Consider the following 15,059-nt stretch of genomic DNA (forward strand, 5'->3'; position numbering starts at 1 on the left):
TGATAAGTGTGCCAGTACAATGCACATATCTTCAAAGACCTGTTTTCAGATCCTCTTTTTGGAATAGGCCTTAAACTAATGTGTGAAAATGCCCTTAGGAAAGAGCATAGGAGTCCCTTCGACCCCCCCCCCCCAATAAAATATTTGAGGGGGCCAGGGCACCCAAAGTTGATGGGCATTGCCATTCAAATGGTGTGTGTGTGCCGTGTCATGTGATCAGTTATGTGGGGGTGGGGCTTTCCTGCCCACCCCCAGTATTTTATTCAAGTTGGCACCCCTGGGAAAGTGCAGTAATGGAAAATCTTTTGATGGACAGGCCAGGAAACTAGTGGAAGAATTGGCTTTGCATTTCTTAGTTAAGTGATAAACATCCTTTTTAAACGAGAAATTCTCTAAGCTGCAAGCAGAATCTGTATGTATTAATTATGCCATGGCTGATCTGTCAAGACTTATGACCAAGTATGGCCTGCATCACTTGATTTACAGAAATTAGGCAAGAGGTCTTCTCCATCCATTCAGGATGGCAATTTGACTTGTTTTTAGACTCCCACAAATACCTTTTCCCCTTAGCTAAAAACTTCCTATCAGAATTTGAGAAAGAAATACCAAAGAAGTCCTCTCATCGATAAAGCACTTGTTCCTTGTGTCTTGGTGCAAGTTATTTTTATTACTTTTATTTTGTGTCTTAAGGAATAAATTACAAACCTAGAATTGAGGCTCTTCTAAGACTTCATGCTAGATAATGCTTCAAATGTTACTATCCTCAGCTATGAAAGATGACTATTCCATTGTCATTCTATGTCACTCTTTCTCTTTGACCTTCAGTTTGGAGAGTCATATTTGGAGGAATGCTGTAGTTGTCCTTCAGTTTATTTGCTATGAATGGGCAATTACATTTTGCACTTATTTAACTTTCTTCTTGTTGAATACTCCAAATGCAGCAGTTCAACAAACCTGGAAGTATCAATGATAAAAATGCAGAACAGTTTGGATTTGATATCCCACTTTATCACTACCCTAAGAAGTCTCAAAGCGGCTAACAATCTACTTTCCCTTCCTCCCCCACTTTGTGGGGGCAGGGAAATTGAGCCGTTTTATTCTGATGCCAGTCTAGAGAATGAAACAGAGGATGCTTCTACCCATGATAGCAAAACCAGAATCCAATCCAAAGAAAGTAGTAAAATATATTTGCCATTGGTTTGGGTATATTGGTATATGGATTACCATTGCTATTGGGACATGGGTGGCGCTGTGGTCTAAACCACAGAGCCTAGGGTTTGCCAATCAGAAGGTCGGCGGTTCGAATCCCCACAACGGCCTGAGCTCCCGTTGTTCGGTCCCAGCTCCTGCCCACCTAGCAGTTTGAAAGCACATCAAGTGCAAGTAGATAAATAGGTACCTCTCCGGAGGGATGGTAAACGGCATTTCCGTGCACTGCTCTGGTTTGCCAGAAGCGGCTTAGTCATGCTGGCCACATGACCTGGAAGCTGTCTGCGGACAAACGGCAGCTCCCTCGGCTTATAGAGCGAGATGAGCGCCAAAACCCCAGAATTGTCCGCGACTGGACCTAATGGTCAGGGGTACCTTTACCTTTACAATTGGTATTATGGGATGGTTTATCCTCTACTTTTGTCTGTTAAAAAAAGCATTTGCAGGTTAGATCTTTTTCTGACCCGCATTAAGAAAGTGATAACGGCAGTTATTTTACAAACATTACATTTTCACAGAAAAAAGTGAGGGTGATTTAAATTCTTTAAATGGAGGCAAACTAAGCACACACACACTTCATTTCCCACCTTTCATCTAAGGAGCTAAAGGTGGTGAACATGGCTCTCACCTAATAATAATAATAATAATAATTAATAATAAATTTATTTATACCCTTTCCATTTGGCTGGGTTTCCCCAGCCACTCTGGCCAGCTCCCAACAGAAGAATAATAATAGTAATAATAATAATGTGATAAAACATCAAGCATTAAAACTTCCCTAAACAGGGCTGCCTTCAGATGTCTTCTCAAAGTCAGATAGTTGCTTATTTCCTTGACATCTGATGGGAGGACATTTCACAGGGTGGGCGTGACTACCGAGAAGGCCCTCTGCCTGGTTCCCTGTAATCTCGCTTCTCGCCAGAAGGCCCTCGGAGCTGGACCTCAGTGTCTGGGCTGAATGGTGGGGGTGGAGATGCTCCTTTTATCCTCCCAAGAACCATGTGAGGTAGGTCAGGCTTAAAGACTGTGGCTTGCCCTAGATCACCAAGTGAGCTTCATGACTGAGTGGGAATTTGAACCCTGGTTTTCCAGGGCTCATAAAAGTACATATGTCAGCTTCATAAAAACAAGAATTCCATGTGGCTTTCCAGTATACTGCTGTAGAGAATGTATATTTATTTATCATGGGCATGGGCATGCTTGCATGTCTATCTGCTTCAGTAATGTGAGTACTATATAATAGGGAAATCTGATAGTATTGTTTTCATCGCAACATTTTATTTTAAAGGATGAACACCTTGTTTTTAAAGGCAAACCTTTAAAGGAGACTTTTCTTTTCACAGATGACGACGACGATGTTGACAGTTCAACACAATTATCACTAAAAGAGTCCCAGGTTTCCACAGACTCAAGTAAGTAGCATTTGTTACTAAGCAGAGAGTATCTGTTTGCAGCAAGATTTGTGCTAGGAGCATATGATGCCTTTTGTTGGTGTACAAAACATGGTACAGTCCAATTTTCAAGGAGTTGGCAGTAAAATGCAACCAGGCATAAGCAGCTGCTTGCAAATCCACTTAGTCATCTCTTACTGTCATAACTGAGAACACATATGTACAGTGCTAGTTTGTAAGCCTTCTTGTGCATTTCCTTTAACAGAAAGACAGGTTAAACTTTATTTTTAATAAATTCAGTAATCTAATTTGTTTTGCCCTTTCCCCTCGAAATGATCAAAAGAGTGGCTTATTATTTTCTTAGCTTTAATAAATCCTGTTTTTTGGACAGGATGGCTCCCCAAAGTGGCTTGCAATAAAAATCAACAGAAATATGTCATATAATTAGGGATGCATTCTGCCACCTGTTTTTTTTTTAATCTTATCTGGCACGTTATTTATTTAATTTTTATTCCATCCTATTTTATTCCATCCCATTTGAGACACCTTGAAGCAATTTAACAATAAACAGTAATAATTTAGATTTAGAACAATTTAGATTTAGAATAATTTAGAAATTTTGTTACACTGATGGAAGCCATGTAAATACAATAGATATCCAATGCAGCTGAAAGTTAAAACTCCCTGCAAATTGTCTCAGTGGTCTGGATGCAGTACACTACTTTGTATTAAATGCTAAAATACTGTTTTCCTTTTAGGTAAACAGATCTTGAAAATATATGATGGGAATGATGCAGTAAAACGCAATCAGTTTCGGCTTATTACAGTCCCAAGGATTACAAAAAATGAAGAAGTTGTGGTAAGAGTGCCCATTGCGTGCTTTCTAAAATTGTATGGATTCTCAAATAGAAAAACTGAAAAATGTTAACTGTGTTTATATATGAGGCTGATCATTTAATCTTAACTTTATTATTAAATATTTTCTTTCAAAATAATAAGCAGTTCGTCATAACGTTAAATACTTAGGTATTTGTAGTTCAGGTGGCATCTGATACAGCAGCTATGTAGTCTAAACCACTGAGCTTCTTTGACTTGCCAATTTGGAAGGTCAGCAGTTTGAAACCATGCGATGGGGTGAGCTCCTGTTACTCTGTCCCAGCTTCTACCAACCTAGCAGTTTGAAAGCATACCAGCGCAAGTAGATGTGGTGGGAAGGTAAACAGCGTTTCTGTGCGCTCTGGCTTCTGTTACAGTGTTCCGTTGCTCCAAAAGTTGTTTAGTTAGTCATGCTGGGCACAGGACTTAGAAAACTGTCGGTGGAACACCGGGTCCCTTGGCCTGAAAAGCGAAATGAGTGTCGCAACCCCATAGTCGCCTTTGACTGGATTTAACTGTCCAGGGGTCCATTTCCCCTTTTTTACCTTGTTAATAAGAACCTGTGCAGGATCACATCTTTTTTTCTGGGAGCCTCAACCCTTTCTCTTGACTAACAATAGTTAGAACTTCTTCTTTCTGGGGTACATATACTATCTTTTAGTACCTCTTTCAAACCTACTATCTTATGCATAATAGTACTACTTACTATTGTGAGTTTTGATTCCCACCCCTACGTTTGGGCGTCAGCAACTGCTCCCAAACCAAATCCTTCCCACTGTGGAGTTCCATCAGCTACCCAGTTGCTAACGTGGAAATAAAGCAGATTAGAAAAAGGGACATGTGGTAAGCAATATTGCCATAAGGTCACATGTCCCTTCGACCTCTCCCTATTGTACTATGCCTGTCTTGAAAGGCCTGCGCTGGTTGCCATTTGCTACCAAGCTCAATATAAGGAGTTAACATTGACATGTAGAACTCTAAATAACTTAGTCCTCAAATAGCCAAAGAAGCACCTCCTCCCACATTGACCTGCCCAACTGCTAAAGTCAGCAGTCGAGACCCTTTTGGTAGTGCCACCATCCTTTGTGGCTCAAGGAGTGGTGGTGCATGAGAGAGCCTTCTCTGTGATGGCCCCCAGGTTGTGGAATAACTTTCCCTCTGGTGTGTCTTGTGTCAGCAGTGTATGCTTTCTGACAATTGACAGTTGGTCAAGACGTGCATCATTACCCAGGTCTTGAATTGGGTAGCTATCTTGCCTCTCTTTGTATTACTATGCACTGCTGTCCTGCTTTTTGTTGTTTTGGCGGTTTTTATTTCATTATTTTAAAGGTACTTACTTTTATGTTTGGGACACGGGTGGCGCTGTGGGTTAAACCACAGAGCCTAGGACTTGCCAATCAGAAGGTCGGCGGTTCGAATCCCGGCGACAGGGTGAGCTCCCGTTGCTCGGTCCCTGCGCCTGCCAACCTAGCAGTTCAAAAGCACGTCAAAGTGCAAGTAGATAAATAGGTACCGCTCTGGCGGGAAGGTAAACGGCGTTTCCGTGCGCTGCTCTGGTTCGCCAGAAGTGGCTTAGTCATGCTGGCCACATGAGCCGGAAGCTGTACGCCGGCTCCCTCGGCCAATAAAGCGAGATGAGTGCCGCAATCCCAGAGTCGGTCACAACTGGACCTAATGGTCGGGTCCCTTTACCTTTACCTTACTTTAATGGTAATTTTTTAAAATCCTGGGACTATTTGGTGAAAGGGAAGCTGTGAATATAAATAATAAAATGACATATTAGGGGAACAGTTCTTCAGCTGGCCATTTTAGGAAGTGGGTTGAAGGAGTCTGCCACTCCTCACTCTTGCCAAAATTGTTCCACAAGAAAATATAATTGCTGACCAGGGCTCTAATAGGTTATACTTTCATGTACATAATGGTTGCTGCTTCTCTCCATTCAAGAATATTCATACCATCTCAAAATGCTCAGCTACTTACTTTGTGTTTGTTTTGTGGTGTTGCAGGAGGCTGCACTGAGGTCATATTACATCAACGATGATCCACAAGATTATGAGCTTCAGACATTCACTCAACAGGCCTTGTTTTGTGATGACATCATTAATAGGAATGATACCACAGAAGAGACCCTGCCAGGGTCTGTATTCCGAGAAGCCGTTCCTGAAGCTTGGATCATTAGAGCCAAACCGAGAGATAATGAAGTTGTAAAAATTTACCCTGGATGGCTGAAGTAAGTGATACTTCCTTTACTAAGGTCCATATTTATGGTACAGTGTCATAAATAAGAGGAGTGATGTGTAGAATGCATTTTAATAAATCTATGTTAAGGAAATGAGAGGTTATTTTATTGGTTTTGATATATTGAACCCCCTTCTGTTTATAAATCAAAGTAGCTTCCAGAATGATTGAAGCACATCCATACAGCTATCACTTTCCTCCTATAGAGAATGTAGGCTCTGTGAGGTGGTAGTTTGTTTGTTTTTTCAAGAAAAAAAATCTCTTGTCTACAAATCAAAAAGTATTAATATAACTTGAAAATTTGAATCTCTAAACTTCAGAGTGAACTTGATAGCAACATTTATTTGATTGGTTTTATGGACAGAAGAGTCATGGTCATTCAGCATAATGAATAATCCTATTTTTGTGGCTGTTAAACGTGTTGGCAAAGCAGTATTTCCCTGCTGATGTTCCTTTGACCCAACCCACCTTCTGTAAATTATTTGCAGAGTGAAGAACAGTACTCATGGTATTTTATTTATTTCATAATATCTAGGATTGGAATGGCCTGTGTCTCAATACGAGTAAATAAAGAAAGCACTACCCAGATGGTTATTAAAGAAGTTCTCCCATTACTTGGACACCAGGTAAGCAGTATCAAATGGATTGTTTCATTTTCAGTTTCCCCTCTGCATTGACTTGTATTTAACTATATGATTCAAATAAAGAGTACCACAGATAGATTAAACAAACAACACAGTAAAAATTGCAAGGGAGTTCCATTGAGCAGAGACTAGACAGTTTCAAGTATTTATTTAAAACATTTATAACCTGTTCTTCATTCACACAGTTGCAGAGTAAAGAACAGTACTCATGGTATTTTATTTATTTCATAATATTTATACACTGCTTGTTTGTAAAAACAACACCTCAAAGCAGTTTGCAAAAAGATAAAACAAAAAAATCAAGAGAAATTTACTTTACTTGTACAAAGGATAAAATACTAAAACAGGTTCAGATATAATAAATTAATACAGGCTTCGAGATGCAGGCTGCTATCCGCAAGCCTAGGGAGCCCAACAGGAACTCCCGCGGGCTCCCAAGGCTTGCGGAGAGCTTCCTGAAGCCTGGAGAGCGAGAGGGGTCAGTGTACAGCTTCAGCGAAAGCCTGCATTCGCCCCATAGGACGCACACACATTTCCCCTTCATTTTTGGAGGGGAGAAAGTGCGTCCTATAGGGCAAAAAATACGGTAGTTAATGGATTTATTTTCATTGCCTTTGTATTTGAGAGTGGATTGGATTGGTTCTTTTTTAATTCAAAGTAACTGGCAGAGGCATTGATTCAGTTTACAGATGAACTTCTAAGGTTTACATCCAAATTATTTAACATAAACATTTAAGATAACTTAAGGGTTTTTTTTCCAACATGTAAATACCTTTTTTATTTTTAAAGAATTTATTTTTATCCAGTCTTACACAGTGTGGATTTTTAGTATCCTGGTTCTCACCTTACTTTAAACCATAGTTTGAAATGAATGTGTGCTGTGTTTCAGAGTGCCAGGGAAGAATTGGAACAGGGGATAGCTTCCAATTACATGTGTGCCAGGACTCGTGGTTTGTTTGTCTTTTAGCAAACCATGATTGTAAGCCAAGAACTAACCTCTTTCTTAGGAAATGGACAAACCACACTACTTTGCACATTATGGAAGTCAGCCCTTCTTTGTCCCGTCCCCCCCGACATTCTGAAAAAAGAAGAGGGGGGCAATGCACAATCTTTTGAGCAATGCTGCTCATTCACATTAAACCCAGGGCTGAACCTTTCTGGGCTGGCAGGCAAAATTGTTTTCTCCCTCACCCCTGGCAACCACCCATCCACCCGACGTCACAGTGACATCAGGTGACCTTCATTGCCTCTATGGGTCTTTGGGAGCCCTTATCGAGGTGCAATTTTTTTTGTAGTGCTTTGAGTGGTGCTTCTGAAGACCTTGCCGTAGGCTGGTTGGTGATGGTTGCAAAGCACTACGCAGTGAGAAGGGCTTCTGAAGACACCTGCAGATGCTCCTCTCAATTAACCACTCTCAGTTCCAACCTGATAATTGCCACCTGCCCAGATTTTAACTTGTCTGAATGAATTTTAAGATGTATTTTAATTAATTGATGTCTGTTTTTATGCATACAGTGGTACCTCAGGTTACATACGCTTCAGGTTACATACGCTTCAGGTTACATACGCTTCAGGTTACAGACTCCGCTAACCCAGAAATAGTGCTTCTGGTTAAGAACTTTGCTTCAGGATAAGAACAGAAATTGTGCTCTGGCGGTGCAGCAGCAGCAGGAGGCCCCATTAGCTAAAGTGGTGCTTCAGGTTAAGAACAGTTTCAGGTTAAGAACGGACCTCCGGAACGAATTAAGTACTTAACCCGAGGTACCACTGTATTGTGTTGTTTTTATCAGCCGGGGAGGGCGGGATACAAATAAAGAATTATTATTATTATTATTACTACTACTACAGTGGACACTTGGCTTGCGAACATGATCCGTGTGGGAGGCACGTTCGCAACCCGCAGCGCCATGTCAGCGCATGCGCAGGTCGCGATTCGGTGCTTCTGCGCATGAGCAAAGCGCGATTTAGTGCTTCTGTGCATGCGCAAGCACCGAAACCCGGAAGTAACCTCTTTCGGTACTTCCAGGTTTGGCACTTCTGCGCATGCGTCAGCGCCGAAACCCGGAAGTAACCCGTTCTGGTAGTTCCAGGTTCGGCGCAGTGCGCAACCCGAAAACGCACAACCTGAAGCATCTGTAACCTGAGGTATGACTATTATTATCAAAGTGCAGTGCCTGCATAACCCTTTTGGCCAAGCTCAATCTTACAAGCCCCACACTTGCAGGGCAGGTAGGCATGGCTTCAGCAAAACAACCTAATGGACCAAATTCAGAGACACTTGATGGGCCCAGTTAAGACTGTGGGCTGGAGGTTCCTCATTCCTCCCGCATTAAACCATCGCTTAATTTGAAAACTGTTGTTTAATGTGACAGGTAAACCAGGCTAATGTCTTAAGGTGAGACAGAACTGCACCAGAAAAGGAAGAAGAGAGGTCTAAAGCACAGCTTTGGTGACATTTCTTCATCTTTAATACTGTCTAAAAACAAAAACAAAACCTTAAGGGTCTTAAAGTTAAAAGAGTGTAACTTACTGGAAATCTTGATGAATTCTTTTGGCAGTTGGAAAGCTTTCAGAACTTCAAACTGGTGGAGGTACTCATGGGCTCTAAGCAAGGTAAGTCACAGATAGTTCTCATTATTACAGGATGTCCCTGCAGTTTTAATGCCTGCACTTGTTATCAGAATCCTGAATGTTAAGTTTCAGCTTCAAGAGGCTGGAGATTTGGGGTTTTGTTTTTTTAATGGTCCTTTCTGGCGTTTCTACTTGGAAGGTTAAATTTAACTGAATAAATTAGTGTCCTGATTGGCAGTGCTTAGTGTGCTAATGAACTGCACATTTAATTTTATTTTTTTTAAAAAAAGGAACCACATATGAATTGATATTTTTCTTTCCCCCTTAGTTCAGCGAATGGTTCTGGATGATCATGAATTGATTCTCAGCAGATTCCAAGACATAAGGAAGGTAAACAAAGAACGAGATGCCTACAGTAGCACTCTCCCTTATTTCTTTATTGAATTAATGTTCTCATTTTTACATCATTACTGGACTTTATATTTAAACCGAGAAGAAATTGAGACAAAAAGTTGCTAGCTCTTGCCAGCTACTTGTATTAGCTGCACATACCACTTTAAAATGCACCTAGTATCTCTTCAGTTCTGATTTGTGCATTCTGCTTCCTGGTGAGGCATCACATAGAAAAAGGCATCCCAGCTGTTGTAGTAACTACAATTCCTGAAGCAGCCAAAAAGCAGCTGTACCTCAAGACCTCCCGTTAGCATTTGCCTCATCCCATTCTTTGGACAAGCAGAGAGCCACTGATGCTCATGATGCCTTGCTCATTACTTCAGTCCCCTGTTTGTCTATTTCCCAGCTGAATTCCTTTTGTTTCCATGTAAAAACTACTCTGTGGATCTTTCTATAGCTTACCGGTACCTGTTTTAGAATGTTGAGACCCGCTCTGTACCATCCCATCCCATGTCTCCCCCAACCTCTTTGGTTTTTTTTCAAAAATTGAAGCAAGTATCTTCTGGCTGAGCAAAGCTCGAAAATGTGTGGGCAGAATATGTCAGAAGGCAGGGGAGGTAAAGGGGTTTTTCAGGGTCCAGCTTCTTCAGAGAACTCACCCCAAACTCAGCAAAAATGGCCAGGAAGAATTAGACATACAGTACCTGCTTAATAGGGACGCGGGTGGCGCTGTGGGTTAAACCACAGAGCCTAGGACTTGCCGATCAGAAGGTCAGCGGTTCAAATCCCCACGACGGGATGAGCTCCCGTTGCTCAGTCCCTGCTCCTGCCAACCTAGCAGTTCGAAAGCACGTCAAAGTGCAAGTAGATAAATAGGTACCGCTCCGGCAGGAAAGTAAACGGTGTTTCCTTGCGCTGCTCTGGTTTGCCAGAAGCGGCGTAGTTATGCTGGCTACAGGACCTGGAAGCTGTACGCCGGCTCCCTCGGCCAATAAAGCGAGATGAGCGCTGTAACCCCAGAGTCGGCCACGACTGGACCTAATGGTCTGGGGTCCCTTTACCTTTACCTGCTTAATGCAAAGGTGGTCTGGGAAGGTGAGAACCCTTAAAATAAACACACACACACACACACACACACACACACACAGTGGTGATGAAAGATATAGCCAGGGAGTTCTGGGGACCTTTTAGGAATAGGTTTCCACAGGGTTAAAGCCTCCCTGTGGGCTGGCTCCATTTTTGAGCGTTATCAGAATATTCAGAAACAGAGAGGGAGTAGTTGATGTGTATTCCCAAGGTCATTGGGTTAGGACTCTTCACAAATTCCTATCTTTCCCTCTTGATTCGTAGACTCTTGTTCCCTTCACTAGCTACCCCAAATTCCATTATCATCTTAACTCCTTCCACTGCACATTCATCTTGACGTATTCCAAATTACCTGGGGGAACTGCATATTTCGAGAAGGGTACTAAACATTACAGTATGCGTGTTTACTTGCGTCGTGTATTTTGGTCATGGAATTCAGAGTTTTGTGACACGTAATCTAGAATTATTTGAGAGGTTGCTCATAACTGGCATTTTGATTGCCGTGCATTTAACCAGTACTCCTCAACCTTTTGCTAAGATGTAGCACAAAATGAGAACAATTGCACAAGTCCAAACAAAAGAGAAGTTCTCTTACGCAGGCAGGCTTAGTGGTCTGGTAGTTGGAGGCAAGAGTTTCTGCTTATTGTAGTCTTAACCTTCTCTCTGTATGCTTTGTATTTGTCATGTGAGTTCTCAGCTGCCTTTTCCCTTTTACAGACTTCACTACGTCAGATGAATCAAACAAGATTTTACATTGTAGAAAACAATATATCAGCTACGCGGGTACATTTGTTTGTTGGTGGTCTGCCACCTCATCTCTTTACTGATGAATACACAAACATCCTCAGAGATGAATTAAGCCTCAAAAGTAAGTCGCATACCAAAACAGTTTATGTTTTCATCTCTGGCTGCTTTCAGAGGATCAAATGGCTAAATGAACTGACATATGAACAATCCTCACACATCCGCTTACATCTGCTTTGCCCCTACTTCACATGAGTGAGCCCACTGCTAACCATTGTTTCTCATTATGTCAGAGCTAGGAAACTATGGTTAGTAGCTTCCAAATAAGCCAAGACATGAAGCCATGGGAGGAATTAATCATCACGCTCTTCCCATGGTTTCATCAGCGTAAGCGTTTCAGCCTGTCCAACAGAATAATCTCCCCTCTCCTCCCCCTGGGTTGCTGTTCTGGGGGTTCTGCAGACACCCCCCCCCAAGCTGATTTGGAGGGGTTGCGTGGAAAGGAGGAGAGGGGAGGAAAGTCCAGTTGTGCTAGTGGAACTTTTGGCACTGGCTTCCACTCACACAGCTACTGATTTGACTCTGGACCCAGGGTTTAAAGATGGCTTCGTTTTACTGGCATGTGTGGAAGCTCTCAGGGCAATTCACAATTTAGATATCATAGAAAACTATTAGTTAACTGAAGCTTTCTGGCTTGTTTCTCTACTCACACAAAGGGAGGAGCAAAGCAGCTGTGTGTAGGTACAGGAAGTTCATATCTTGCTTTATTAAGATGATATTTAATTATCTGGGTGTGTCCATTGTCAAATAAAAAAATCTATTTTAAATTCTGAAACACACTAAAAGGCACTCTGTCATTCTCAGTCTTGTTTTTTCAACCTTCGGTGCATTATTTTTCTTGGTGCTATGTCTTAGAAGTTGTAAAGCAGAGGCTAGAATTTAATGAAATGCCTCAAACATAGATTGTCACCTGTTCTTCCCCACAGTTATTGGTGCTGCCTTTTATATTTGTTCTTTCTCTGAAACAATACTCATTGGGGTTTTAAAAAAATGTTATTTCTATTACTTTATATGAAAACCTGATTTGGACGTTAAAAAGTTTAAAAAGTTTTATTTATTAACTATTATTATTAATATTAATGGACATCTAAGGATAGCATACACATAGAATCATAGAATCATAGAATCATACACAATCTTAAATACAAAGAAAAGGTAAAATTAATAATAGTAGTAGTAGTAGTAGTAGTAGTAACAACCTTAAATAATTATACTGTTAAATATCGATTTAAACTTGTACTTATCCATGCTCTTTTTTTATATTTTCTAACTAAAGAAAAATAAACCAAAGTAAAATCCAATAAACTAAACTATGTCCAAATAGACTTACCGTCATTTCCCGATGTAATTTACATTTACAACATTGATGTACTTAATACCTCACTCTTAATATATTTTCTAATACTTTCTTACAACATATCATACCATTTTTCCTTATTTAATAATGTTTAATTTACACAAGGGTCATTCAAACGCTGCCATAGATGTTATGTCGTTATTATATTTTTGTAGGTATTTCTTGAACATATCCCATTTTTGCGTGAATGATTGTTTTGTATTTCCCCATAATCTATTTGTCAATTGAGGTTTAAGTTTTAAATGAATAAGGTGAAATAAAATTGTATGTGGGCTTAAACAGATTGCGCAAAAGAGCCAGAAGCCAGCGAACGCTACTGGATTGTTTATATCCAGCTTGGCTGGGCTTCTGGCAAAGAGGGGGGGATGTGGGGGGAAGTGAAGATATGTGGGTCTGTTGCCTAGCTATTGAACATTGTGTGATGCTCAATGCTATACAGTGACTACATGTGTCTCCTGACCACTTCATTGCTTTTCAAAAATTGACCACAGAAGGAGCGAAGGTTGTCCACAGAAGCTCCATTCCACGCACAGAGCTATGCTTGCATCCCTTTGGAATCCCACTCATGCAGTGTTTGCTACAACAATTTAAATTAGGATTAATAGGCATCTTAAATATGATTTGTGTATATTACTCAAGCTAATATATTCCATTAGCAGGATTTGGAACCAGCTTTGTTCTGCTGCGAACCAGTTGATCCTGTTTATTGTCCTGAAGCCTTTAACTTTAAATACATGGGCAATTTGTGTTTAACATTCATGCATCTTCAAATAAACAAGACTGATCTCACAGAATGTGTGTAAAATGGGACAGCATTAAATTTTAAAATTTATTTCGGTAACCTATAGTTTGTTTCCACCTGGGGGGAGGGGAATAGACATTTTAATGTTACCCATAGAAAATAAGTTTTGCTTTTTCTACTTTTTCAGCAAATCTAGTTTCTGTGAGCCACGTATATTCATCTCAAGGTAAGACTATAGCATTTTATCTTGAGTTTAATGGCTGTGGAAAAAGTGTTTGGTTATAAAGTGCCACCCTTGGGTCTGTTCAAATGTTTCGCATCTCTCGCTTTTCATATGGTGAGATTGGGAGAGGTCTTTTGGCATGTCTGCTATAACAAAAACAAAAAACACCAGCCTGGAAAAACTGAGAACAAATGTGTATTTAGAAAAAACAGATTATGTTGAAAGGTTCTGTGTTGCATACATTCCTATGATGCCCATTTAAATCATACCATGCACCTTTCGTATTCCTGTTCCAGTAATCTTTTTAAGGGTGGAAGTACACTTTACCATCAACACAGTCTACTTATCTCACTTTCTCCTGTAACGTGCAGAGATACTTACTCATGCAGAAACATAAATGTCACTATCTCCACAAGCCAATGATGTGGCGCATGGGGAACAAGCAATATGAGCAAGAATGCCTTCTGAGGATTTCGTCTTGGAGCCCTGTTTCATGTTTCCCTTGAACAGATTTGAAATCCCCCTACTTTTCTTGACAACCTTTTGAAAAACATAGCAATTTGTAGCACAGCTGTCCTCTCTGGAGGAAGATTAAGTGCACTATTCAAGACGCTACGTACTTATTGTCCCCTCTTATGTTTAGCTTAGATTCTGGCCCTTTTTGAGCTGTTAGATATTGATTTGCATCTCTTCTGACCTTAACTGCTCATGGTCAGATGGCAAATTGATCTGGAAGGTGGTGTGCTAAGCACTAAAATGTCAAAGAGTGTTCTGTCTACGTAGGAATAGGGGACATTGACGTATACCAAGTCAGAGCACTGGTTCATCAGTCTCAGTGCTGTCTTCAGTGACTGGCAGTGACTCTTTAGGTCTTTAGGGGTCTCTCCCAAACCTACCTGGAGGTGCTGGGAATTGGAACAGGAGACCCTTTGATGCAAAACTTGTGCTCTACCACTGAGCCATGACCCTTTCCCATAGAAATTCCATTGGGAGAAACAGACCCTCTGTTGGGTAGAGAAGGTACCATCAAAAAAGGTGTATCATAGCTGTGCTCATGTTGTCAAAGAATAACCTCAGTCACCCAGAGGCACCAACCTGACCAGGTTTAAGCCTCTTTAACTTTTGTGAGCTGAGTTGCGTTCAGTGCACTCAATCTTCATTGTATATACCCTTTAGTGACACAATAAAGATATTGCATCATATCACTATGTGCATTTATGTTTGTATAGCCTTTAAAAATTATTATTGAATTAATTTGTTCTAGGTGCTGTTGTACTAGAAATTTCATGTTTTGCCGAAGCCGAAAGACTCTATATGCTAGCTAAAGACACCACTGTTAATGACAAGCCACTAACTGCAGTTGTCATCCCTGAAGTTCTGGTAAGAACAATTGGCTTCCAAGTTCTATAAGAAATTAACTAATGCTCAGACGATAAATATAGCATGTTTCATGTGCAAAGCAGAGGTTGGATGGTCATCTGTCATGTGTGATCCAGTTGAGATTCCTGCATTTCAGTGGGTTGGA

At 40.8% G+C, this 15,059-nt stretch overlaps 1 protein-coding gene across 2 annotated transcripts in view; it reads left to right on the forward strand.

The window, feature by feature from the left end:
• Positions 1-15,059, forward strand: part of DGKQ (diacylglycerol kinase theta) — a 72,621-nt gene that overhangs the window by 35,343 nt on the left and 22,219 nt on the right. For both annotated transcript variants that reach the window (XR_014506280.1, XM_083419592.1), the window contains exons 7-15: positions 2,553-2,621; positions 3,359-3,459; positions 5,483-5,706; positions 6,250-6,340; positions 8,917-8,971; positions 9,258-9,319; positions 11,126-11,276; positions 13,499-13,537; positions 14,799-14,914. Coding sequence is in view for 1 of the 2 variants with exons in the window: in XM_083419592.1 (XP_083275718.1) it covers positions 2,553-2,621; positions 3,359-3,459; positions 5,483-5,706; positions 6,250-6,340; positions 8,917-8,971; positions 9,258-9,319; positions 11,126-11,276; positions 13,499-13,537; positions 14,799-14,914 (908 nt within the window). In the remaining variant the exon portion in view is untranslated. The remainder of the gene's footprint in view (positions 1-2,552; positions 2,622-3,358; positions 3,460-5,482; positions 5,707-6,249; positions 6,341-8,916; positions 8,972-9,257; positions 9,320-11,125; positions 11,277-13,498; positions 13,538-14,798; positions 14,915-15,059) is intronic.

Source organism: Podarcis tiliguerta (genome assembly GCF_965153285.1).
Source record: "Podarcis tiliguerta genome assembly, chromosome: 17".
NCBI classification, from domain to species: domain Eukaryota; kingdom Metazoa; phylum Chordata; class Lepidosauria; order Squamata; family Lacertidae; genus Podarcis; species Podarcis tiliguerta.